This window comes from Cupressus sempervirens, chromosome 6 (assembly GCF_028749045.1).
Source record: "Cupressus sempervirens isolate cs-2001-9-10 chromosome 6, ASM2874904v1, whole genome shotgun sequence".
Classification (NCBI taxonomy): Eukaryota; Viridiplantae; Streptophyta; class Pinopsida; order Cupressales; family Cupressaceae; genus Cupressus; species Cupressus sempervirens.
The window spans coordinates 40,362,970-40,389,671 of record NC_143123.1 but is presented as its reverse complement, the minus strand read 5'-3'; the positions used below and the strand labels follow the sequence as shown (position 1 = coordinate 40,389,671).

The window sequence follows — 26,702 nt, the reverse complement described above, 5'->3', positions numbered from 1 at the left end:
TGAGAACACATAAATTTATTTTGAAAATTCCCAATGAGGGGAAACCAGATCATGCCAGCAGAAAATACCTAGATTAATATAAAAAAGCAACATATAAGTTGCTTGGATGCAAGCGTTGCTCATCCATGACTAACGCAATTGTATCAGTTACCTAAACCAATAATCAACAGCTAAATATCCTTTCTTTTATATAAAACTTGATAGAACAACATTTGAACTCGTTGTGACAAGATACCCGGTGATTGTTTTACAACACCTGTCTAGTTGGTGGATCTGTAATTAATCTGTAGATTCTCTGAAATAAATTCAATTTAAGCACCATAAAATTGTAAACTACTGTGTGTTTGAATTATTAAATTACAGCTCTGGAGAGGAGTTGTTAAGAAAATCAGAAAGACAACATGTTGTAGCAAAATGGATTCCACACAAGAACTCAGAAATTTATCTTGCAAATTCCCAATGAGGGGAAACCAGATTACGCCAGTGGCAAATGCCTAGACTAATATAGAAAAGCAATGTACAAGTTGCTTGGATGCAAGCCTTTCTTTTTCATAACAAACACAGTTGTATCAGTTACCTAAACAACTACTGAACAGCTAAATCTCTTTTCTTTGATCAATACAAATTAATTCAATACTTCCCCATGGAAAAGGATACTTCCCACATTTATTTGCAACATTCATGGATGCTGTAGTGTTTCCCGAGGTCTAAGGAGAAACCTTTTTGAAGCTGGAAGCTGAAAAGTTGCTGGTTCAGTTGAAGTTGTACTAACCCCAACCGGTTATAACTTCAGACCCCCAATTTTCTTAGTAATCGGTTGTTTGACATTTCATTAAACACTTGGCAAGCAAATTCCATTACTGCTGAAATGGCTATGAATCGTCATTTTTCTCAAAGCTGATGGATTGCTAAATATTCTTTGCTCTTTTTTCTTCTTTTAAAGTTTGATGATATAAATGCATATGAAGAAAGGAACACTAATAGGAAATTCGGAATTGAAAAGTAATTCTCCCAACAAAAGAATAAACAAATCTCAACACAGGAATAACTCTGAATTTTTATTCAATAACAACAGTGGCTGCAATGATATAAATTTATACAAGAAATGAACCTGTCAAAGTACAGCTCATAGAAGGGTTTCAGTGAATACACGTGAGCATGGGCGTTGAAAGGCAGAGATGTTGCAGCATTCAAAGAGTAGTTACAAAGTATTCAGTAACAGACTTTGAACAACAGTGATGTTAAGGTGTCCAAAATGCAGATCACAACATCATATTAGCAGACCAAACCCATGGTCAAATTCAGGTAATTTCATACTATATGCACATCATTAAATCACCAAAATATTGGAGGGAAAAATGTTCCCAGTGGCAATAATTTACAGTGCCCAAATTGAAGAGAGATTGGCATCAGGTGTAGCAGATTTCCCAACACCAATTGCTCTAATACAAAAGCTCCCCACAGCAGAATTATGGACGGTAGATATCAGAATAATGAGACCCAGCTTCCTCAGCATTAATTTGCCCAATGCAAGTAATAGGCAATGCTCCAGCACCAGATCATAAGCTGCATTCACAATTCCAGAATACTCAGGTGGCAACAGATTCCCCTAACCACAAAAATTACAGTAAGGGAGATGCAACCAATGTTCAGAATAAGACAAAAACACTATACCTCAGCAATGATTTTGATGCATCGGCTAAATCTCCAACCTCCAGACCTAACCCTTATACCTCAGCAAGGGAATTGAAACTACAACTTAGAAGAAACATAATCCTTTTTCCTTAACAATGGGCTCATATTTATAATCCCCAAATGACACCTAATTTCTGAAACATAACTCCACTTAAGAAGCTTTGTCAACACAACATCATTTTATAACATTAAATATGCCTTATAATAATGTAAACTTAATAATTAATTAATAAATATGAACTCGTGCAATAAATAGCCCCATCCATTGCAGATGATAACCAATTGCCAACGTCACCAACTGTATTGCCAAATATGGCAATTGCCCAAATCAGACTTACTAAAAATAGTAAGTCCAGAACTAAGACCGTGAAATCTCACTGTCAACACACAAGGGTCGCTATTGTGAACTGACTCAATCAACTGCAGAGACTTTCCAAAAATGGGGACATTACACAAGTTCTCTTTTGTCTAGATGGGGTCACTTTGGCACTCAATGATTCGATATGGTCCCTTTTGTGCTTATAGATTTGATCCTCACTTACCCACCTGTAGATCCATCCAACAGAGCCATAATAAATGCTGTAAAATACCAGATTTTTATTGTAGTTGATGTTGCCATGAATTTACATTATTGTTCACAAAATTACATGTCTACATTTTTTTTTAATACAGTTTTGTTATCCCCATATGATTCACACCTCTTTATCAGAGAGGGTTTTGACTCCACAAAGCTTAATGGAACTTTGATTGAGGAGAAGATCTCACCATTTCCTCTTTGGAGAGGGTGGAATATTTCTTTGCCATCTATTTAATATGTTTAGGCACATGTTTATTCAAGGCTTGTGGGTCAATGGTGAGTTCTTTTCTTCTGATATGAATGTGGATACCACCAAGTTACTTGATAAGAAAATCTTCTTGTTCCAAGTTGATTCCTATTAACTTGGCCCGTCCTTCTAATTCCTGGGTGTAATCCTGCATGATTTTTATCATGCTTGTGATTGATTGGATAATTGTTTTTTGTGTACAAACTAGAGGTTTATATCTTTCCCACTACACAATTTGCTTTCTTTTTTCCCTACGATTAACTGCACAGTTATCTAAAAAGTAAATTAAATTTATTCCTTTAGGAAAAGGGTGGTTATTAGGGTGGTCGAATAAAAATATAGTTTTTACATCTTTTTTAGTTCTTGCACAAGATTTTTCTCATCTTTTTGATCCTTATTTCAGCCCATGTGCATCATATTTAATTTTTCTTGTCTAAAGAAACTTGTTTAGGGTGCCTTAAATTTAGCACACATTAAATTCTACAAGGCAATCATTGGCCCTTTGCCATCAATGATGATTAAAAACTTTTGCACTTGTAGATCCCTCTTGTACTTCAAGAATTGATCCTTCAAAGTTAGAGGTTAATATTGTAATAACTATTTAACGAATACAGTTCACCATTACACAAAATTCGATGTTCAAGTTTGTTTGTAATACTTTTTTGTGATCACTCATGAAGGCTTTTCATTAAGATTATCCTTAAGGCCATTTGTATTGTCTCGATTAATTATTTTTTGTTTAATGTTTTCTAGTGTGACATGTATGAACAAGTTTTTCGTTTTGACCAATGTAAACAGACATTGAAGTTCATTTAGATGCAGTAGAACACCAGCGCTGGGGTATGTCGAGATGATGGGAAGTCAAAACGAGTTTTCGGGACATGGGGGCAATCGGCTTCATTTTTGGGACGGTGGGGTTACAACGAGGGGATGACGGGGTAGGAAGGGATATTTTACACCATACATATCGAACTTGAAATGTTAGTTATGAAATGATGTTTCAGCATGACATACAAAATTAAAATACTTGAACATAACAAAATAGCAACACAAACTAGAACCATTGAACATTGAACATGCCAACATAGTGCATACCCAATAGTAACACTAAAAAAAATCAAAATTCAAATAAAAACTCAAGAACCCATCCCAATGGTGGCGTGGTTGCGGAATAGCAAAGATCAAGGTACTTAGGTACTCCAAGAATCCGGTGTGGGGACGTTTGCATTTTTGATTTTTTAATGTTACATTTGGTAGGTATTATGTTACCATATTGAATGTTGAAAAATCATTTCATAACTAGCATTTCAAGCTCTATATAGTGTACTGTACTCGACTTGCACCCCCACCCAAACTACCATCCTCTCAGCGTCTCGAAATTGAGGCCATTTGTTCCCCCGACCTAGAAACTTGTCCTGGCATCCTGATGTCTATATTACATTGTTTAAATGTGAATGGTGGATAAAGCACATAAGTTACGAAGATACCTGCAGTCATACATCGAAATATAGGGGCATGCATCATTTGTTTACTTTATAATATTACATCAACAATTTGCCCCCCATCACAGTTCTAGCATTTTCTTTACATTCCTAGATAATGCAAACAATACCCTCCTTTTATATGCAATAGAGAGAATACAGTCAACCATTTCATTCGTGATTGCTAGGAAATGCCTATCAATCACAGAGGTCAAGATTCCCCAATCTAGCCTTAGCAACATTATAAACAGAGACATAGACACAATCATCATGTAGAAAGTGCCGAGGAAAGTGGCTAGCAACCTCCACATATCGTAATTCTGAATGACATCAAACAAGCAACCATCGTGGAGGAAAGTGCCTCTCACAAATTTGAAGTTTGTTAAAGGATTGAAGTATATCAAATATGTTGGGCAATAAAATAGATATAATCTATGATAGGAAGATTAGCCTCTTTGACCAAAGGAGCAAAAGTTGATGACCAATGGTACATTCACTACTTCGTCTGCACTAGGGGAATCACATATTGAACATTTGTGCCAGCTGGTACTCTGAAATATGGTTAGAGAAAGGAAGCTCCTAGTTGAGAACTAGTGGTAGTAGGCTATAATTCCATGGGAGATATGATCTCTGGGCTTTGGTGAGATTGTAGTGTAAATTTATGTCCCCTTCATCATCAGAGGAATGATCGTGATGGTCAATGCCAAATCTCTGCAAACTACGAGAATAACAACAAACAAGCCCTAAACATCAACTGAGTAACAATGAGAAATGTGACGAATCGGTTGCACATCAAGTAAATTTTTCTTTTCCCAAGTCCTTATTTAAGTGGAATTAGAATTGATTTTCTAATTCCACCTATTCAAATAGAAGATCCAAATGTTGGTTTTGGGGGTGAATGGGAATTAACAAATCCCTGTTCCGATTTCATGTTTTGAAGACAAACATAACATCCTGTTTTCCTAGGCTTAACTAACAACTATCATATCATTGAACATAGTTAGTTTTTCATATTCATGAGCATGAGAAGGTAGTTATAGTAACTATTTTACATCTTCATATGAAAGAGATTAACAGTTATAATTAGTTTAACTGAAATATCTTAACTAATAATTGGAGGAGCATTTAACCAACAAATATGATATATATAATTGCCATCGTAACTAACTGTTATTTAATCAAAAGAGAGATCTCTTTCTACTAAGTTCAACTCGTGAATATTGAAGAAAATATTTGTAACCGTCACATGATGATTTCATATTTAATTGAACTTGAATAACATTCAAAAACAAAATACAAGTTAAAAGTAGATAACCTGAATGCAGATCATATCTTTGTCTTGTCAAAGCTTTGGCATTAGGTGAAGAGGAGAAGCATGGTTAAGGGCTTAACCTCTCGATTGTGGACCCTTAAGTATCCCCACACAATATCAACTGAGAAAGGCCCTCCTCACCTTGGGAATTGGGCTTTCAACACCATTGTCCTGCCATTGTGCGTTCCGCTGATACAGTTTCATATCACAACCGGTTTGGCAAGAAGAATCAACCCTTAGACCACCATGAGCTCACTCGGTTTGGTTTATTTGTTTAACTCCATTTCCTATTTAGTTTGGAACTAATTAATCACCTTTTTGTCTTGTAGGTTATATTCAAAAAAATATTTTTTTATTGGTCCACACCCTTCAACCTTGACCTTGCTGGTCATTATGATTCCCAGTGTGGTTGTCCATGATTTTTAATTAAAGTTTGTTTACTACAGTCAAGATTTCCTTACCAACCTGTTTTATAACATATTCATAAAAGAAAGGTTCATTGGCATTTCATACCCATTTTACTTGTAGTTATTTTACACAATCAATTATCATCAAACCACACCCTTCATCTTGACCTTGCTGGTCATCCTCAATGATTCTTGGTGTGGCTGTCCATATCGTTGATTAATCTTTATTTATCATAGTCAAATCTTTTTGCCCAATTTGGGCTTATAACAGACATTTATAAACAAGTTCATTGTAGTTCTGTAACAGATTTGTTTGACTCTATGAGAGTGCCTTCTCTCATCTCAAAGGCATATAGGGGATGTCCCTATATGAGCTTGCACTGAAATGAATTCTTTTTAAATAAAGTTATGATAAAACATCAAAAAATTATTCCTTAATTCTTGTGCTTGCACACAGTCTATCACGAGTAAGCAAATGGTATTCATTTCGGACCTAGACTCCTATGTTAACATTACTTTCCTTCTCTTTCCAACTAAGAATTCATAACCTCATATATCGAATTGGAAGAACAAAATATTAGAAAGAAAGCTGCATGACCTGTATGAGTACTGCTTCCTTATGGTAGAGGAATGCTTTGATGTCTGGCTCCTTAGCACTTGCGGAGATTGTGTTTTGTTCGTATGAGAGGGATCTTATAATTGTGTAGCCCCTAGCTTGGCTTATGACACTGTGTGCAGGTTCCACCCACAAAGTATACACCACTTTAAGATAGGGATCCTTGCAAAGATATAAGCTATGATATGAATCTGGTTGCATACATTTGCGACTGTGGTGGACGAGTATAGACCTTAGTTCAAACTGTGACCATACAATCATAAATACGACTGTAAAACAATGATTTTCAGTGGTAAGAAAAAGCAAAGCTAAGTGGCTGTGAGGAGGATTGCAATTACAGAGCAATTGGTGACTCAAAATGTAAAGAATTTTCTCCACAATGAAATAAAACCATTGCATATATAACTTTCTCTTGTTGCATGCTTAGTTACAAGCAAGAGCATGAAAAATGTGGCACAAGAGTTATAAATAAAACAAGGAGTCATTGGCAATACTTGGTAATATTTAAAATGAGAAATGACCATCGAAGTTGTAAGGCCCGTTTAAGAAATCATAAGAATATGGCCGCTCAAAGTATAATATGAAGCTATTGCCAAGGTTGGAAAATAATAATAGTATTGAAACATTGCCAAAAGTTGAAAATAATATAAAGGGCTATTGGAAACATAATACTATGAAAACATTATCTAAAAATGTCGATCTGGTTAGCTCATGGTGGTTATTGTTAGAAAGTAAAGTCCACCAAGATAACTGAGAGGGGGTGGGGGGTGAATTATTTATGCAATTAAAACAACTCTCAATATCCTTATTAATTCCAAAACATGTAAACTATAGATGCACTAACCATAGGAAAATCACCATACACAATAACACCAGATTTGTTAAATAGTGAAACCCTTGATCAGAGGGCAAATGCCGGTGGGGATGCTACCCACAAAATGATGTACAATATATAAGTTCCTTGTAATAGGATGGACCCTTTTAGGAGTCAGTAAAATACATTCTGTACATATCAATACCTGTTAGGATACTTTGAATCCTTGTTAGGAGTTGTGCCAACCCTATTAGGATTTGTGTAAGGCAGAAGGACCCACTGTCCAAACAGCTTCAGGGCAAGACCACCGAACTCACTGTCCAACTGGCCTTAGTACTATCCTTTTCAGAATAATACCAGTATACAACTGTCCACAGCAACTTCTTTGGCAAATACAGTTACTTTGTTAGCTCACCGTGCCTCAACTGCATCAAATACTTCTTTGACCAAAAGATATTCAATATCAGGTTCACTGGATCTCACATACAAGTTCACATATTCACATTACACAAAAATCCACACTGGATGATTACAACCAAGGAAATCATCCTTCAATTATACAAAGTCCTAAAACTAATTATTGAGTAGGCCTTGAGGCTTTCCCAATTTACAATAATAATATAGGACCTGATGGAGCCCTAATTTACAAATTTAGGGCCTCCATTTTTGAATGGATGGATTCCCCATGGTTCCATGTCTGACTCTCACAAGCACATGCATTGCATGACAGAATATGTTTCTAGAGTAGTTTGCCAAATATCTCTGCCTTATGTCATCATAATTAATCATTGATCCACCATTCGCATTTTGGAATAGGTTGGGATGTTCCTACAATTAAATTATGGATATGTTGTGGCTGCTCTGCTGTATGGACCATGCTCTGATGACAGTAGCAAAAAGATGAATGGTCAAGTTGTTAACTAGATTAGTTATCTTTCATTTGAGCCTGCCTCAAGAATGCCATATGATTATTCACCAGCAGATCCTTGAACTGCTCCAATTTCTAAGTTTGGTGTTGGAAGTGGTTTGCTCTGGGAGAGGACAGAATCGATAGAAAGCAGGAGAATCTAGGGTCATGCTTGCAAAAGCAGCTCCTGTGAGTCTTCTTCAAGCTAATATGGTTCTTTTTTTGGTTTGTTTAGATCAATGTTCTTCCTTATATCTATCTATTGCAGATGGATACTTCATTGTGCTAGCAACATATACTTATGCAATGATTAACAGAAGGTGATTATGAGTGACAAGTTGTCTAGTAATACATCATGACGGGTGTCAAAGAGCACACAGATGCTGTACTCAGCAAAATAAAAAATATATATGATATGGTGTTTGAAACAGTGTCCTGTATCAAAAGTACTTGGCAGCAGATTGAATGTGGAAGCAATATCTTTAATGATATAGAAACATCAACACACCTTAATCACCCTTGGATTTGGAAAGCACAACAAAGGTAAATATCTGCGTGTATGCAGATAAAGAGTTTGGAATCAGACAAAACACATTACTGAAGTTGGTGACAGTAACTGTCTGCAGCAGAACAGAAAATGGCATGCACCAGTCATCGGATATCCAAGGATATAGGACTAAACTATCTCTGCCAGAAGTTGCAGCGATGAAATTTATGAAGCTTTCCGGAATCATTTCCAATATTTACAAACTCCAGCATCATGGAAACTTCATCTAATCAATTCCGCACATATACTTTACATATTGCATATGATGAGATGGCTATGAGGTGTTGAGAATGTTAGCATTATAGAAAATTGAAGCAAAATAATATATGTTAATATTGATGAGAATCTAATTATGGAAGTTGATTTAATATGTTCACATATGATATATATAATATATATACACATACATATACAAACACACACACACACACAAATATATATATATATATATATATATATATATATATAATCATCAACTTTTGTCTACAAAACAATTAATATCGACCAAGTCATAATCGGGTGTGTTAGTTCTGTTTAAAGAATACCAATTAGTATTGACTATCGGGTGCGTATTGAAACAATATAGTTGAGACATGATGACATAGGGTGATGACTCATGCCCCTACATGGCCATACCTCAAGATATATGCTGTGCACCAAACTGCAGTTCGATATCAATTACAACTGGCAATATTGATCTGAGTGAGGAATACAAAATCATATATATAATTGTAAGAATTTGGCTTAGGCCAGAATTCACCCAAGAACTAAAGAACTCAACACAAGCACATAGTAGACCAAAATAGACAGAATATGATCAGAATGACGATATTCATTCAATAACTTGATTAAGAGTATATTGGGAGTGCCTGAATATAAAGGCCTCAGGAGAGCTTCTAGAATGCATAGAAGTCAGCATCATGATATGTCATACAACCAGGCACATGTGCACCAGATATGGGTTATCCTCCATTAAGCACGAGATTAAGTGCAATGATGTGAGGATAAGCCTATAATGGTGTAGCACGCAAATCAGTGGTGTAGATAACATGTGCTAAATAAAGAGTGCGGATAATTGTGTTGTCATCGTGACAACTTAGTGAATGATGCATACTCGTGTGTTGTAGACACCATGTGCATAATTAGAGTTGCGTAACTCAATGAGAGTTCACAAACTCCTAAGTGTCTCACCTAAAATAATAATTAAATAATGCATTAACCTAAGTAAAACTTAAGTGTAATAAGTAAATACTTATTTACACCAACACCCCCCCTTAAGTGTAACTTAGGGAAATGTTCTTAAGCTTACGAAATCTAGGATGATATGCAAGATGGGTCCCGGCTACTAGGCCATGCTAGGTACCCATGTACATAATGATATGCAATCTCCCATAAAGCGGGGAAAGAGGGAAAACCTCATGGGAAAAACCCTCCCCCAAAAAGAGAGATAAAGAAGGATGCATGGATGGAAGGAGTAATCAAGACCCTCTCATTATGACATACATCCAGTATATACATAAGAGAATGATGAGAAGAGGAAGAGAGATAGGATGGGCTCCTCCCCCCCACAAAGAAGAATGCCGAACAGTGACTGCTCCAATGAAGAAGCTGATCCAAGACTGCAGAATGGTGTTCCTCCCCTTAGGAAGAAACGATGCCAAGGGTACAAATGAGATGCTTCCGCTGTGTGTGGAAAGAATCCCATGGATAAGTGATGTCTCTGAAACTTGCTCAATTGGCTGAAGAAGCTATCCTAAAGAATTGTTTGTCTCTGCAACTGATGAAGAACCTTGCTGCAACTGCTGATCATAAGTATCCACAATCACTTCAACCTGTGAGGATCAATCATGTAGAGAATGAGCAAGAGAGTCTGAAACCCTCGTGACAACTGAAGAAGGTAATTCTGCATCAAGAAGAAGAGGCAAATCATCAATACTGTCCCCCAAATCTGTCACTGAACCTGTATCTGGAAGACTACATGTACCCTGCTGTTCTGGACCTATCACTGTGGCGATGTATGCATGCAGACTGAACTGATGAAGTGACCTCTAACTGTATCTGTCGATAGAACCCCACGTGTCTGAATCTGTTGAAGCACTATCGCTGAAATCACTATTAGTTTCCACACTGTATGATGTGCGAAGAGGAGTAGAGGACAAGCTTGGTGAACTTTCCTCAAAATATACATCCTTCTTCACAAATATCTGATGTGTCTCAGGATCTAGAAGTCTGTATGCCTTCACACCGTCTTCATAACCAATGAAAGTACAAGGCCGAGGTGATTGTGCCTTGCATCCCCTGGAAGATCTCTTTGCCCATGCAGGACAACCGAAGAGTTTGAAGTGTGTCACAATAGGTTTTCTGCCGCACCATGCCTCAAAAGGAGTTTTGCCAGCTAAGGCTGGATGAGGAAAACGATTAAGAATGTGAGTGGCACTACAGATTGCTTCGACTTCTAATGATGGATCGAGAGACTTGGCATGAATCATGCAACTTGCCATAGACTTAAGAGTGCGAATCCTCTAAGCTGCAACATCTGTCTTATGAGGACTGAATGCTGGAGGAGTCTGAAGATCAATGCCCTCATGTTTGCTAAAGTCCTTAAGTCTTCTATTCACATCCATGTTTCCATTATCCATGCGGAGTACTTTGATGGCTTTCCTGAATTTCTGTTCAACACTTCATTCTTGCTATGCAGAAAGTAGACCCAAGTGAACCGTGAAAAGTCATCAACTAAGGTAAGTATGTAGCGACCTTGGCTGAATGCAATAGGACCTACTAATACCATGTGAACCATCTATAGAACACTTGTTGCTCTAGAAGACTTCCCTCTCTGTAACTTCCCCTCTGGATGCATATCCATTGAATCTGTTGAACATTTACCCTTAGAAAAGTTGATTTGTGGTAGACCTTTCACCATTTGGTATGTGCAAAGTTGCTGAAGATAGCGATAGTCAAGATGACCATACCGCTCATGTCATAATTGCATGTTTGAATTTGATTGAGTTAACAAGGCCTTTGAAGGAGTCTTGGCTACAAAATGAGAGAAAGAGTAGAACCTCTTGTGATTATTCACTTTCCCCACTGCAACCAAGGAATTATCTTTAAGACTGTGCACTTTTACTAAGTCTGGAAGGAACTCAACTCAATGTCCATCTCCAAAGTGAGTGATTTGGTAGATTGAAAAGAGATTTGAACTTAGGTTTGGAACATAGAGAACCTCTTGAAACTCGCCATTTTCCATTTCCACGTTTCCTTTCCCTTCAACTTCCATTTTGCTATCATTCCCCATGAAGATGTGCGGTACCTTGGACTGCTTCATTGAAGAAAAAACTTCCTTTGAAGAACCCATGTGATATGAAGCACCTGAGTCAAATATCCATTCCTTCGAAGAGTTTGAATTAGCCATGAGTGCTTGCCCTTTGCTCTTTGAATCTGAAGATGATCCTTTATCCTTATAAGCATTAGGCAATGGAAGATTATGTTTCTTCATGATGTTGGTCAATTCATCAATCTTTTTGAGATAACACTCATGCTCTTCATGACCCATTTTCTTGCAATAAGCGCATTTCTTCTTCTCCTTATTGTTGTACCCTTTCTTGTTGGAATTCGAGGACTTCCCTTTTTGATTGGATTGTGGTGTTGTCTTTTCTGCATCCTCAGATTTGCTCTTCCATTTCTTCTTACCCTTTCCTTTATTTGAAGATTGTGCAGCTGAATTTTGAGAACCCTCATTGGCCACCAATGCTTTGGACTGAGGTGATTTGAGAATCCCCATTGATTTCAACTTCTTTTCTTCATCATCCAACAGTTTTGCATAGTCATCAAAAGTGACTTTCTTGTAGGCAGATCCTAAGGTAGTCTTTGAGGTGTTAAAAGAAGATACAAATGTGTTAATACTCCGATGGCAACTTGTTATGTATGAGATAGATCAGTTTGTCATCTTTGATTGAACTCCCACAATAAGTAAGCTTTGTCCTTAATTCATTCACCTTGATGATGAAATCTTGGATTGAGTCATATGACTTCGGATCTAAGGATACAAGGTCATCTTCTATTTTGAACACATCCTCTTCAGACACTTTCCCATAAAGGCTTTCGAGGGTATCCCAAGCTTCCTTGGATGTAGTACACTTCTTGATTTGATACATGATTTTATCATCTACCCCCAAACATATATCACCTAGGGCTTTCCTATCCATGGCTACCCAATTTGAAATTTCACTTACTGATGCATTATCATCTGCTGGTTTAGGAAGAGTACCATTTACATATTGTGAAACTCCAATATGCATTAAGTGATACAACATTTTGATTGACCACGAAGCATAGTTATGAGGAGTTAATTTAAGAAACTTAAAGTTGCCCATAATGCAGAAAATGAAAGAAAATTGTAGAAAAGAGAGAACACAACACCAAGAACACCCCCCCTTTTCACTAAATCAAGAAACCCCCCCAAAATAGATGCTTTGGGCACTTTATCAGTAGTGCGATTACAATGGACCACTTGCCAATTTTGGCTTTCGTGGACTTCTGATTTTGCTTGGTACAACCTCTTAATAGAGTACAAATCTGAAACTTTACAATTTGCTACAATATTGAAGCATTACAAAGCAAAGAAAGGCCCTATTGCTGAAAGTGACAATTTTGTCGACAAAACACTACAATCTGATACCAGATTTGGAAAGTAGACGAAAAAATACACACTTTCAAAAAAATCGGAACTTGTTTTCGACTCCAGATGTGCCCGTACGGAGCGTTTGAAGTTGCAAAATGCAGGATTATCCAGGTACAGTCATCAAAACGCAATTTCTGAATTATCCGAGCACCAAAATCAAAAAATAGCTGCACCACTGAAAAATTTAGAAAATTTTACCCAATTTCAAAAAAAATTGCACCCGATTTGGAGTCCAGATGTTCGTGTTATGGGCTCTTGAAGTCGGATTGCAAAAACCAAAATGAATTTGGTGAGGGGTTGCATCAGGAAAATACGGGGTCAAATTTGACGGTCATACGGCTGTTGCAGCAGTTGTAATTTGCCCTGAAATGACGTCCAAACGAGCATCAAATTTAGGATCAAGAACTAGATGACGTTAGCGGAAATTCTGCCCTCTGATGACGTGGCAGGTGACGTGAGAGTCCGTACTGTACGGATCCGTACGGAAATTCCACGTGTTCGCTGACAGGGACAATCAACATGGATGGTGACGTAGACGACAGCTCACTGTTGACTATGCAGGTTGACAGGATGCTTGCATGGACCCGTGTGGAGGTGATGTGGCTTGACAGCGAGGATTATTTGCTGATTGGGATGGCGAGTTGGCAATTTCCACCGTGGCAGGAGCTCTGTCAGCGGTCCAACTTTGCGTCCACGTGGCGTGATCAAAATGTGACCATGTGTCCTCTGCGTGCGTGGTGTTAGATGACGTGGGCGCAGGAACAGGGGGTCTACGACTACCGAAAAATTTGCTGCAGTAACTAGATTTGTTTGCCACTGCCGGCAAACATTAAACCCCTGCCGGATTTTCGTGGGTTTGATCCTACATTGATGGGAGTTAACAACCCTACGCTGTTTAAAAGCGCCAATCCACAATGTAAAGCGTGAAGTTAATGGTGGAGGTCTTTGATGGAATTCGCCAAACTGTGCCGAATTATGTGATGTCGTGTCTGATGTTGGATTTATTTGGTACGGTCCCGCTGTCGGATTATGGATTAGGTACCGTCCTCTATGAATATTAACCCTGCGATAATAAATAAAACACCACCGAAATATGGGAGTTGAGCCGGGGTGTAACTGCTCGGTTCGGCAAAAATATTTTCTCCGTCTCTGCTAATTAATTCGAAAAATAATTTCAAAAATACAGATAAAGTGCAGAGAAAAAAAAATTGCAGATTTGAAATACAATAATCAGATCAATGAAACGATCATACCCAATTGCAAATTGGTGCCTTCGGGTGCCAGTTTGCAAAAACTTTTTGCCTCACGATCAACTTTCACCAATTATAGGCAAATTTATAGTCGATCTTCACCGAATCGACGCTCCGAACGCAACAGAGAGGTCAGATCTGGCTCTAGACGCTCCCAATTTCTGCGGATCCTTCGGATTCGTGTTGAGGTGCTGAAGCATGAACGGTCTCGAATGGCTACGTGATGAGAATCTCCCTCAGCTTTGATACCATGTAAGAATTTGGCTTAGGCCAGAATTCACCCAAGAACTAAAGAACTCAATACAAGCACACAGTAGACCAAAATAGACAGAGTATGATTAGAATGACGTTATTAATTCAATAACTTGATTAAGAGTACACTAGGAGTGCTTGAATATAAAGGCCTCAGGAGAGCTTCTAGAATGCGTAGAAGTCAGCATCATGATATGTCATACAATCAGGCACATGTCCACTAGATATGGGTTATCCTTTAAGCACGGGATTAAGTGCAATGATGTGAGGATAAGCCTACAATGGTGTAGCACACAAATCAGTGGTGTAGACAACATGTGCTAAATAAGGAGTGCGGATAATTGTGTTGTCAACATGACAACTCAGTGAATGATGCATACTCCTGTGTTGTAGACACCATGTGCATAATTAGAGTTGCGTAACTCAATGAGAGTTCACAAACTCCTAAGTGTCTCACCTAAAATAATAATTAAATACTACTCTGTTTAGTGTAGCAATCTAGAAATACAGTTTAGTTAGTCTCCACGAATAAAGATCCGATAAATAACATGATGAATGTTTGCTTCAACTTTATTCACAACACAATTAAGCATGTCTATCCCCTGTGAGGTATTCATTAACGACAGGGTTTGATATCTTGAATGGTTATTGCGGGATGACGAAGACAAACAATGAAACATATTTTCGATGGACATAAAATTTATTGGGAGCCGACCAGATTGGGAAGAGCAAATAACAAAGTGATATTTAAAGCTACAGGAAGAGCCATTGGGAATTCTGAACTCTGAAGATCTGCAGTGATAATGAGATGAGCATTGCTGACAAACACAAAGGTTGAATTTATTATTAATACAAGAGAGATACAGTTCAAAGACATGAGCGATGCTTGTGCTTTGTCACCTTCATAATTCGCACGTTTGGCAATTGGGAAATTAATTATGAAATGGTGTGATAACTACAAAGAAATCCATACTTATAGATGTCATGCGGGAGAGTGAATATTTTCGAGACAAAGATTTATATTAGTCAAAAGTTGAAGACTTATAAAAGTCTCATACCAAACCATATATTAATGACATGATAATAAAGCACTAAGAGCATCGGAAGCAATCATTCATATTTGGTTTGATATATACACTATGTGTAAAAATAAGTTAATAAAAAAGAAAACATACAGTTTAAGAGTTGAAGTGTGCGATTACTTTCAAAAGGTGAGACTATTCATTTAAAAAGTCATGTCTTTAAAGTTTAATGTAAAGAAGATATAAATAGGGGAAGAGGTGAGTAGTCATAAGACATATTGGAAGAAGATTTAAACAGAGAAGCATTTGTAAAATAATATTTATTTGTAAGGAGAAATGTGAGTTATATAGTATGACTTATGTTATAAATTCAAATGTTATATTTTAATAAATAAAAATCCTTTTGTTAATTTTCTATTGAGGCAAAGAGATTACGATTGGAATATCGATTCGTTCGTCATGATCAATAAATAGATTATTGAATTATTCTGATAGGGTTTTATTTTTCGCATTGGATATTTTCTTGCATCCTTTGTTTGACAATAAAGACAGTGCGAAATATATATGTATTTCCTTATCTTTGTCTAATTGGACTTCTAGTGGGAGAAGTTAAAAACCCATTTGGACTAACAGAGAATTGCATATAAGATTTGTCTTTTGCAGAGCTCAGGAGTAATTGATGATATTTTTGATGAAATATTGTCCCATAGAGTTGTACATAATAATCTTCATAATAGTTGATTCTTTTGCCTGAATAAACTAAGGCATTTGTCTTTTAAAGTCATTGGAATATAATTATTGGAGTTATTAATTGAAGTCAACAATCTACATACTTCTGTCTTGCAAGCATCTAATCAATTATTAACAAAACATTCAGTCAATTCAAACATTCAACATTCAACTTTATTTTGATCGAGTTTAAGGATTTTTCCAACTTGAGAATTCCCAAAGTTAAATTCGCTATAGAAGAGCTTTGAACTAGGAGATCAGGTTTGTAGTAAAGGTTCACCTGCTTAGGTGTAACGAAGCTTGTAGTGCAGGGGAATCAAGAAGTATTCCTTGTGGAATCCTGTTGGAGAATTGGCAAGCTCTTGGAATTCCAATTGGTGATTTTGGGAACCAACAAGACCACCTTACGCTATTACAGTTACAAGTTACATTACAATATTATATCTTTTCATAATTACACATAAATTGTCGGCTCACAATCTTCATAACTCTTCACTCAATGCTCATCCGAATGTGTGTGTTTCCACAACATCTTTAACATGTCTTCTTCCTTTGTACAACCTCGCTTAACCAGTTTCTATCTCTGTTAGGAGATACAATCCAAACATCAATAATTGCTGTCCATAAACTTTGTCTGAATACTGTCTTCACCAAATGTTGAATAACTCTGCACTGTCTTCATGTTTCTGCACATGCTCTTAACCATAGCATCGAGACACTCTGTACAACATATCCTCAACTGCACATAAGCAAATATGCATTTCTCGATGCTCGTGAAGCCAAACTGTGTTTGCTGCTCTGCCTGTCTTCATAGAATAATCGGTATGTTGAAATCAATGGCAAACACTATCATGAATGCAACACTCAACCTTTGAATCATGTCATCAACAATGTTAGGATACTCTCCCATAGGAATACTATCAGATTTCATTCTAACAGTTACTTGGTATACTGTAGCTTGCCTAGTCCTTTTCCTTGGCCATCGTGGTTTAGGACCATATCCATTAACTCAATGACAGGTAGTGCCATCATGCCAACCCCCTTTCTGGCAACGCTCGCCCCCTTTTTCGTGTTGTTGTAAGAAAAGAGTTTACTATGGTGATAACATATTTCTCATCATTTTATAAAATCAATATTATCATAGCATATAATCATATTAGCCAACCATTTCCAATTCATATATCATCATGACGATTAACCAATATTCCAAATTTCCCTAAGATCCTAATGAATAACCAATGCTTCATTTCCACATGAAACCATAACGAATAACTAATTTAACCAATCACTCATCTTTGCATGAAGCCTTAGCGGCTATAAAGGAACATTCAAAATTGAGCCAAAAATTGGGATGTAACAACAAGCATAAAAAATGTCAACTCCAGGATTTGACAATCCCAATTCTAGTCTAATTGCAACAAGCAAACGAGCCCTAAAGGTGTGGGTCATGGTTAGGAAACTGGGCATGGATTGTTTTCTTCTCATGTTTGGGTAAGTGTGATGGTTATATAACACATCTTGACCCACACAATAGTTTAAGAGTTGTTGTTTGACTTGGCTTGAGTCATAGTGGTTACGGTCAACTTAGTCCAGTAGTACTACTATGGCCTACCACACATTCCAAATTTGTAAGTTTCATGTGTTTGAAATATTTGTAATTTCCTAGAACATTTTTATACCTTAAGGCCTTAGAGTTCCTATTAGCGTCACAAGGATATAATGGATTGTCCTCCATAATACAATGCTTGAAAAAATCTGTGAACACTTAACACTAGAATGCTAAAGTCTACCTCAGCCAAAAGTGTGGAAAATTTGAAGTTATAATAATGGTTTGCCCCATAAGAAATTTCAACTATGTAAGTGTTTAACATTAGTGATTCAATTAGACCATTTTGTTTTTCATATTTGTGGGTTAAGAGTTCTATGTTTGTCATTGTAAAGAGGATGCCAAATGTTAATTTCCATTTTCTGTAATTCTTTTTCTTAGGTTTCCTTTTTGTGTGATTGTAGGGAAGCGTATATACACCAGGAAGTGGCTATGTTCTGTTGCATCATGTTATGGGTGAAACGAATGGAGTTAGAGGAATTTGGTCGTATGTCTCGAAAACTCATATTAGCTAGTTATTCTTCAAAGGGAATTTAGGAAATCTTATTCATTACACATTATTTTAGTTTTTCAATAGATGTTTTAACTTCTGGTAATTGAATTTTTAATTAGTAAATTAATTTCTATATTGAGAAGGATATGTAGATCATTGTAGCAACCTAATTGTAGCTATGGGATCATCTTGATGTTGTTAGTGTCATATCATTGAATGCTATCAAAGATTAGAAGTGTACATTCTTGGTATGATATCTGAAAGGAAATTTTAGCGGATTTGCACCATAATTTTTTTAAGATCACTTTCCATGCAAATATTTTAATATGGCAAAATCAAATGTTCAGACTCTGAATGGAGTATGCTTGCAATAACAAGCACGTGTGATAACACTCACCTTTGTATAGAAGAGAGGTAGCATTGCCAAGTACCTAGAATACAATAAAAACAAAATGAATCTCCTGTTTGAGGGATTTCCACTAAAAGTAATTATAATAGAAGAGATATAGTTGTTATAACGGTAAGCCTTGTGAAGAGCTTTTGCTTCTACTGATCTATGTATATAATAGTGGCATAACACTGAAAAATCTGATAAAATTCTAGTAATCATTAGCTGGCATATTTGTGGTATTATGTGCTGAGTTTTTAAAAGTCTCTGTATAGTTTTATAATTATATATGTATCTTTTTTTTTCTTATATTTACAGTTGATGCAGAAATACAGTGACTCTTGTATATATTATATGCAGAAATATGGCACCTCATTTTTACACTTACATGCAAACATCTAAAGAGCACAAGCAGAGTGGATAATGTTTGTTTAGGGTTAGAGTATCTTAATTTTTATGTTGTAACTGTTGGAGCAACAGACTTTAGTGAGTGTGACATAAAATAGAACAGTATTGAAGGTAAAACTTTTCTTTGAGTTATAGTAGGAAACTTGGTTACAGTACTTTATAAAATATTTAGAACTAGTGGGGATTTTAGTATGCATTTCAAATAAACCTAACTAAAAACGTAAGCTTCTGAATGACAATTGCACACAGTTATGGGTATGCTGGTATAATAGAAATTTTGTGGTGGCTTCTTGTAAGAACCCTCTTCGTTCTACCTCTGTTCAACCAATTCTGCTAGAAAATAATCCAAATTGCATACCTAAAGACAACCTATATCCTGTGTTTAAATACCTGTTGGGGACAACTTTTCGAGGGTGTACAAAGATAGCCGACGGCAACACAACTACGGAAACAAAATAGAAATGGGTCCAAGATACATTAAATCAATCGACCCATTACAATAGTTTGATAAAATGATTAATTTTATAATGGGAACATTACGTGACAGGAGTACCATTGGGCTTTGCACCTACTTCCAACATCTACGCGGATTGAGTTACGGATCGTGCATTTTCACCTTGTTATTGAATCGGAACCAGTTTTCATGCAGACCCATAGTCAATTGATTTTATTGTTTAACTTTTGAACGCCTAAATTTTGGATCCATTAGTGTTCAACCAACATGGTGGCATCTCATATTGCCATTATGGCAATTATAAGGAGGAAATTATTAACTTTTGTTGGTAAAAGGATGTATGGGCCAGCCTCTGTGTCTGCACACGGGTTACAATAATGATGGTCATGTCTAAACCATTAACAATTAATAAACACAACCAAAGTTTCAAATGAAGAAACTACTAATATGGGGAGTGGTATCAAATGCCATTTAGAAGTTTGACCAGTTAATCACCATAGTTTCTATTCGACACCAAACACTAAAGTTTTGCTTGCATATAGAGAAGAGAAACAAAAGTGAAGCACATTTACAATTAGAGATAGGTATTACATTTAAAATAATGTTCATGAATTAATGCATATCATTACATAGGGACTTTAAAACATGTATACTTTAATATTTACTTTCAGAATAGTTAGTTTTATGAACTATTTGAAATCTCTTTTTGATATCCTTTGATGATGGAACTCATTTACAAGAAAAGAACTTGATGTTTGCAGTGATGGAACTGAGTTAATAACTGAACATTTCTTTGAAGAGGATAAAATTACATTTAGAGGGAGGCTGGTAAATCCGTTAGAGGTAACTTTGAATGAGGAGCTCAAAAGTTGGTATTAGATTCAGAGGGAGCTTTACACCTTATTGGAAATAACCTTGACAAGGAGGTCAAAAGGTTAGTGTTTCTTAGTGAAGAAGAAATTTCAAGTGCAATTCCTCATAATAAATTCTTCTCTATGAGTGATAAGATTGAGGTGAAAACTTTATTCTCTGATATGGTTCATAGTGAATGTCATGACAACACCACATGACAGTATTTGTGGTGACTTCATGTAAACTTTTGCTGTCATGTGTGTATGGGCCCGCTCCCTGTGTACAGCATGAGGAACTTGCAAAGTAACAAGAATCGGAATCGGATCGAAATCGGCAAGGCCGAATCAAATCGTGAATCGGCCATGAATCGGAATCGAATCGGCCATGAATCGGAAAATTTAAAAAACCCTTGAAATTTAGTGAGTAACTTATTTCATAAACCCTTTATCGCTGATTCGATTCACCAATTCACAAAAAATCGTTTGGCTTGAATCGAATCGCCGAATCGCGTGAATCGCATGAATCGCTGTGATTCTTGGAACTATGTGAGGAAGTGACAACTTCCAAATGACTATCACTTGTATTTGTACAATAACTTAAATCATGATATACATTGAATGTAAATGTTGAAACAAATCATGATAAATTATATTATTATTATAATATGCTCTTATTATTATTGAAGAGTTTAAACTTTTTATTATTATTATAATATGCTCTTATGTATGTTCACATAATTATATTGAAGAAGTGACATCATTAGATTATATGATTATAATTTATTGGTGCCATTTCATTTTTTATATTTATGTGTTCACATTTAAGTATTTATTATAAAGATAAAATAAGAAAATTTAATAATAAATCTCTAAAGGTATGAATTATATTTTAATTTAGATTATTTTATGTTTTTATTATATTGTTTCCCTAATAGGTCATGCGGGTCCTACTGATGTATCCTGTTTCAAGTTGCTAGGTCCTCAACCCATTTGCCCAATGATGGCGATGCTCCTGCCCAATTCTTTTCTGGAGCATAAGTCTAATTGCAATTGAACATAATTGCTAGGATTGTGAATGATACTTTTCATGCATTCGAATATCATAAGACATCCTTTTTAAAGTAGCAGATGGAATGCAGCCAAACATATTTGGTCTGATACAAATACCTTGCTGATGGTCTCTTACATTTCATTGAGCCATTGAGATCTTTTAGTTTTACCTCTGTAAAATCAAAGCATCATTATGAAATTGATTTGAAACTGTAATGAGTATTTTTAATCAATATCGATAAACATGCTATTATATTTTCCAAAACAAAGAATAGATTGCTCTTAGAATCTTTAACACCTGGGTTTCACGAGGTGATGAAGCCATGAAATGGTGAAGAGGTGTAAATAAAAACAGAATGATTATAATCTTACAGCCACTGAGAAATTTACTGGCAATCAGGCCATGAGAATGGTGAAGAGGTGGAGTTAACTTGCAAAGAACCAAGAATGAAATCAGATATGAATATGTAAGTATGATTAATTAATAGCTTATGCATGGATCTTGTTAATTGTATCCTCCTGCTGTCAAGTTGAATGGTGTGTTTAAAATACCAGGATGCTCGGTAGATGATAGATGTTCTAAGTCCAATTCCGGGTAGGGAGGGCCTTTCTCGTTAGAGATTGTGTGGGGATAAAGTTGTGGTCCGAGGCTGGGTGGTTAAGCCCTTGACAATGTTTCATCTCTCCCAAAGTTGACGGACATACAATAGACAAAGATAAGTTATACATTCAATTGTTTGTCAGAAACGGGTAATATCACTTTTATGATGTATATGCAAGAAGGTAAGATCAATTGAGTTATTTCATAGTTACAGTTATTTTTACACCTAGTGCGAGAGATAGTTTTATGGATTGTTTTTCATTTATATGAATATCAAATATGAGCATATCTTCTAATCTTGAGATATTGCCACTGTTAAGTAATCAGAAGGAAAGAAATGACACAATGGTTTCTGGAAGCTCTAATTGATTCAGTGGTGTCTAAAGCCCTAATTGATTCAGTGATATCTGATGCCGTAAATGATCTAGTGGTAATTGAAGCCCTAAACGATGTAGTGGTATTCGAAGCCTTAAATGATCCAATGGTAATTGATGCCCTAATTGATACAGTAGTATGAGATGCCCTAAATTTATATGTAGTGGTATTTAATGGTAATCGTCATTTTATTTTGATATAGCCGTATTGGATGGAAGTCATTATATGATAATGTTACAGTGGTATTTGTGGACTAATTTGGGTGATTGCATAAGCATTCTTACAATTACTTATCGATTCAAATTGCATGGTATGTGGATTTTAATTTCTATAGTAAGTTCCTTGATGGTGTTTGAAGTTCTTAGTTAAGAAATTTTGTTTAACTATTTTTAACTGTCAATCCCTTTTCACATTAACATGTCTGATATAACTATCTTCCTATGAAATGAGGTAATAACTGTATTTCTCGAGTATGTTAGTTGTTAATTAAGACCCGCGAAATTGGCATGTAACACAACAGTGAAGGACATTTACAATTAGAGATAGGTATTACATTTAAAATAATTTTCATGAATTAATGCATATCATTACATAGGGACTTTAAACCATGTATACTTCTTTAATATTTACTTTCAGAATAGTTAGTTTTATGAAATATTTGAAATCTCTCTTTGATATCCTTTCATGATGGAACTCATTTACGAGAAAAGAACTTGAGGTTTGCAGTGATGGAACTGAGTTAATAATTGGAAACATTTCTTTGAAGAGGATGAAATTACATTTAGAGGGAGGCTGGTACATCCATTAGAGGTAACTTTGAACGAGGAGCTCAAAAGTTGGTATCAGATTCAAAGGGAGTTTTTACACATTATTGGAAATAACCTTGACAAGGAGGTCAAAATGTTAGTGTTTCTTTGTGAAGAAGAAATTCCAAGTGCAATACCTCATAATACATTCTTCTCTATGAGTGATAAGATTAAGGTGAAAACTTTATTCTTTAATATGGTTCATAGTGAATGTCATGACAACACCACATGACAGTATCTGTGCTGACTTCATGTAAACTTTTGATGTCATGTGTGTATGAGCCCGCTCCCTATGTACATCATGAGGAAGTGACAACTTCCAAATGACTATCACTTGTATTTGTAGAAGTTATTGGAAGATGACGATCTTACAATAACTTAAATCATGATATACATTCAATGTAAATGTTGAAACATATCATGATAAATTATATCTTGTAAAGCAACAACTAAGTGTTACATGTCATTCACTTGATGGTCTATGAGTTGTTTTTATAGATATATGATAGATATTTGGTGAATATCATGTGTTAATATTTTGTAGGCCATAACTTTATTGAGTACTTGGTGAATATCATGAGTTGATATTCTGCAGACTATTACTGAGAGTATTTGGTGAATATCATATGTTGATATTCTGGAGGCCAATACTCATGATATCAAATGTGATATTAAAATGGTGGACATCTTCTAATCAAAGATATTCTTAAATTTTGCCATTCTGTATATTACCAATGGCGTAATATCTACATGTTTATCCTCCCTAGCTAAGAGGCAGTGTTAATGTTTGGTAGCTTCAATTAGATAAACCCATGAGACTCAACTATATATATATATATATATATATATATATGTATGTATGTATGTATGTATGTATGTATGTATGTATGTATGTATGTATGTATGTATATACATATAGTTAAATAATTAATTTTTATATTAATTAAATGGTAATGAATAGACATGTCCCATGTCTCTCCATGTGTTTTCCACAATATAAGAGAGAGATTGCTGCTCTTGGAAAACATATACCAAAGAGGCAATGTTAATACATTTGTAATGATGCTAATAAATCAACAAAAATTTAGTGGGCTATACTTGTCATGTTCATACCATTGTCTTTTGGACCTTCTCAAGCTAAGAGTAACGGGCTCTACCTGTTCATCTTCATTTTTATGCTCATTGTGCATAATGTTGTTTGCTCCTCCTGTGGTTGTTGTATTTCGCTCGCGTCTGCTCCCACTTGTGGCCACCTGCAACTATTGTCTTCTCCCATGGCCATTGCTTTTCGCCTGTGTCTGCTTCACCCACGACAACTGTTTGCCGTGCCACTGCCACTTGAGCGGTTCTCTTCACTGCCTGCAACCCTCTGTCATCTCTCTAGTCCATGCAGCTCTGTTTGATTTCCAGTGATGTATTCTCTTGCCGCTTGACAATGGAGCCCGTCTTGAGTTCTAGATCTATCGTGGTTATTCTACTTATGTTGGTGTTTTCCCTCCATTTTTCCCGTGTCTCTCGTGCTTTGGCGTTAACTATTATCCATTGCCGAGTGTTGTGTTCTGCCGTCTTCACCTCCGTTCTCTGTCATTCTGCCACCTATGCCCTTGATCTTGCTCTTTGCTGCTGATCGGGCTCTCTACTACTTGCTTGAGGCACTACTGTGGCAGTTTCTGGTCTGTTTTCATTTACGTATTCATTTACTCCCCTAGAGAACTCCTTTTTGCTGCTTCAAAATGACTACGGGTGACATAGCTTGTCACAAACCCAACCTTTGTACTACTAGAGCTTGTCCCCATACGCCATTCATGGGGCTGAGGATGGGGACCCATTCAGTGACCTTCATGATTGCGTTTCACAGTTTGCTGCTTTGGGTGAGATCATTACCCTCAGGAACTTCAATGCATGGACTAGGAATCTTTAGACTCCTATACATGACTGTGGATTTTGATTCGATCTCCACTACTCAGATGATGCTCTTGGGCGACTTTCCTGTTATGGTCACTGCCTCGTCCAACTTTGTGAGTCGTCTGGCTTATTCATTCTGAATGGTCTATCTTCCTTTCCTGGGTCTGAGCTCTTACCTTGCTGGCCACATGGGGGTGGGGCTAGTGTTGTGGACTATGCCCTCATTTCTTCCTCATTCATTCCTTACATTCATAGCTTCACCGTTTCACGTCTTCCCTTTGCTGACCATGCCATTCTTGTTTGGTTATTCTCCGCGTTCCCCCCTTGCCTTGTCACCTTCTCATCAGCCTCGCATTTCTCCCTGCCTATCACCTTCTCCTTTGACTCCTTGCCTCTCGCTTATCATTACTTGTCCCGCTGCTCGTTTCTGCTTTCTTGAGGGTGATGGTGAGCATTTTTCCTTCCACCTTTGGAGGTTGCTGTCACCTGCTTGCTTCAAGGATTTGTGTGAGGTCTCCTCCATGTTTCACTCACTTGCTGATGCCATTTGGGAGTTCACCATCCTTTCTATCCCCCACCACTTTCCCATTTCTCACAAATCTAAGGGTTGGAATATTTACCTTATGAACCAATGGTTCGATGCTGACTACAAATCTTTCCATCGCTTCGTTCGCTCCTCTTTTGAGACCCATTCTCTTGTTTTCACCCATCTACACAATTCTAACCTCCAGTTTCTTCGTTTTAAGAAATGTTCTTTCATCTCTTCTCAGTGCAGATCCTTTCGCTCCACACTTGTTCGTAATCCCTAGATCTTTTGGCGTAGCTTATTGCCTTTGTGTTCTCCCCCCCCCCCCCCCCACCTTCCATCCTTGTCTTCCACTCCCTGACCTCCCACACCATTACGCTTTATTAGATTCTTGACCAGCCATCTCTCCATCCCATTCCGCCTCCTTACTACCCTCTGTTCACACCCTCTAGTGTTTACGACACCATTAGATCAATGAGATGTAGAAGAATGGCAGACAAGGAAGGTTTTCAGGCCAAACTTTTGAAGCTTGGTGCCTCGGTCCTTGGCTCCTACCTCCCTATACTCTTTAATACACTAGTTTGTATTTGTTTTCCTGACTCTTAGTCAAGACATGTGATTTATCCTATTTTTAAGTTCGGGCCTGTCTTTGACCCTGGCATTTATAGGACCATCATGATTGAGCATACATTTGCCAAACTATAT

At 36.7% G+C, this 26,702-nt stretch overlaps 1 protein-coding gene across 1 annotated transcript in view; it reads left to right on the top strand.

Moving 5' to 3' along the window:
• LOC149551010 (FAD/NAD(P)-binding oxidoreductase family protein) overlaps positions 1–26,702 on the top strand; it is a 304,663-nt gene that overhangs the window by 113,798 nt on the left and 164,163 nt on the right. The window contains exon 7 of the mRNA XM_089786572.1: positions 18,545–18,627. Within this exon, the coding sequence (XP_089642698.1) occupies positions 18,545–18,627 (83 nt within the window). The remainder of the gene's footprint in view (positions 1–18,544; positions 18,628–26,702) is intronic.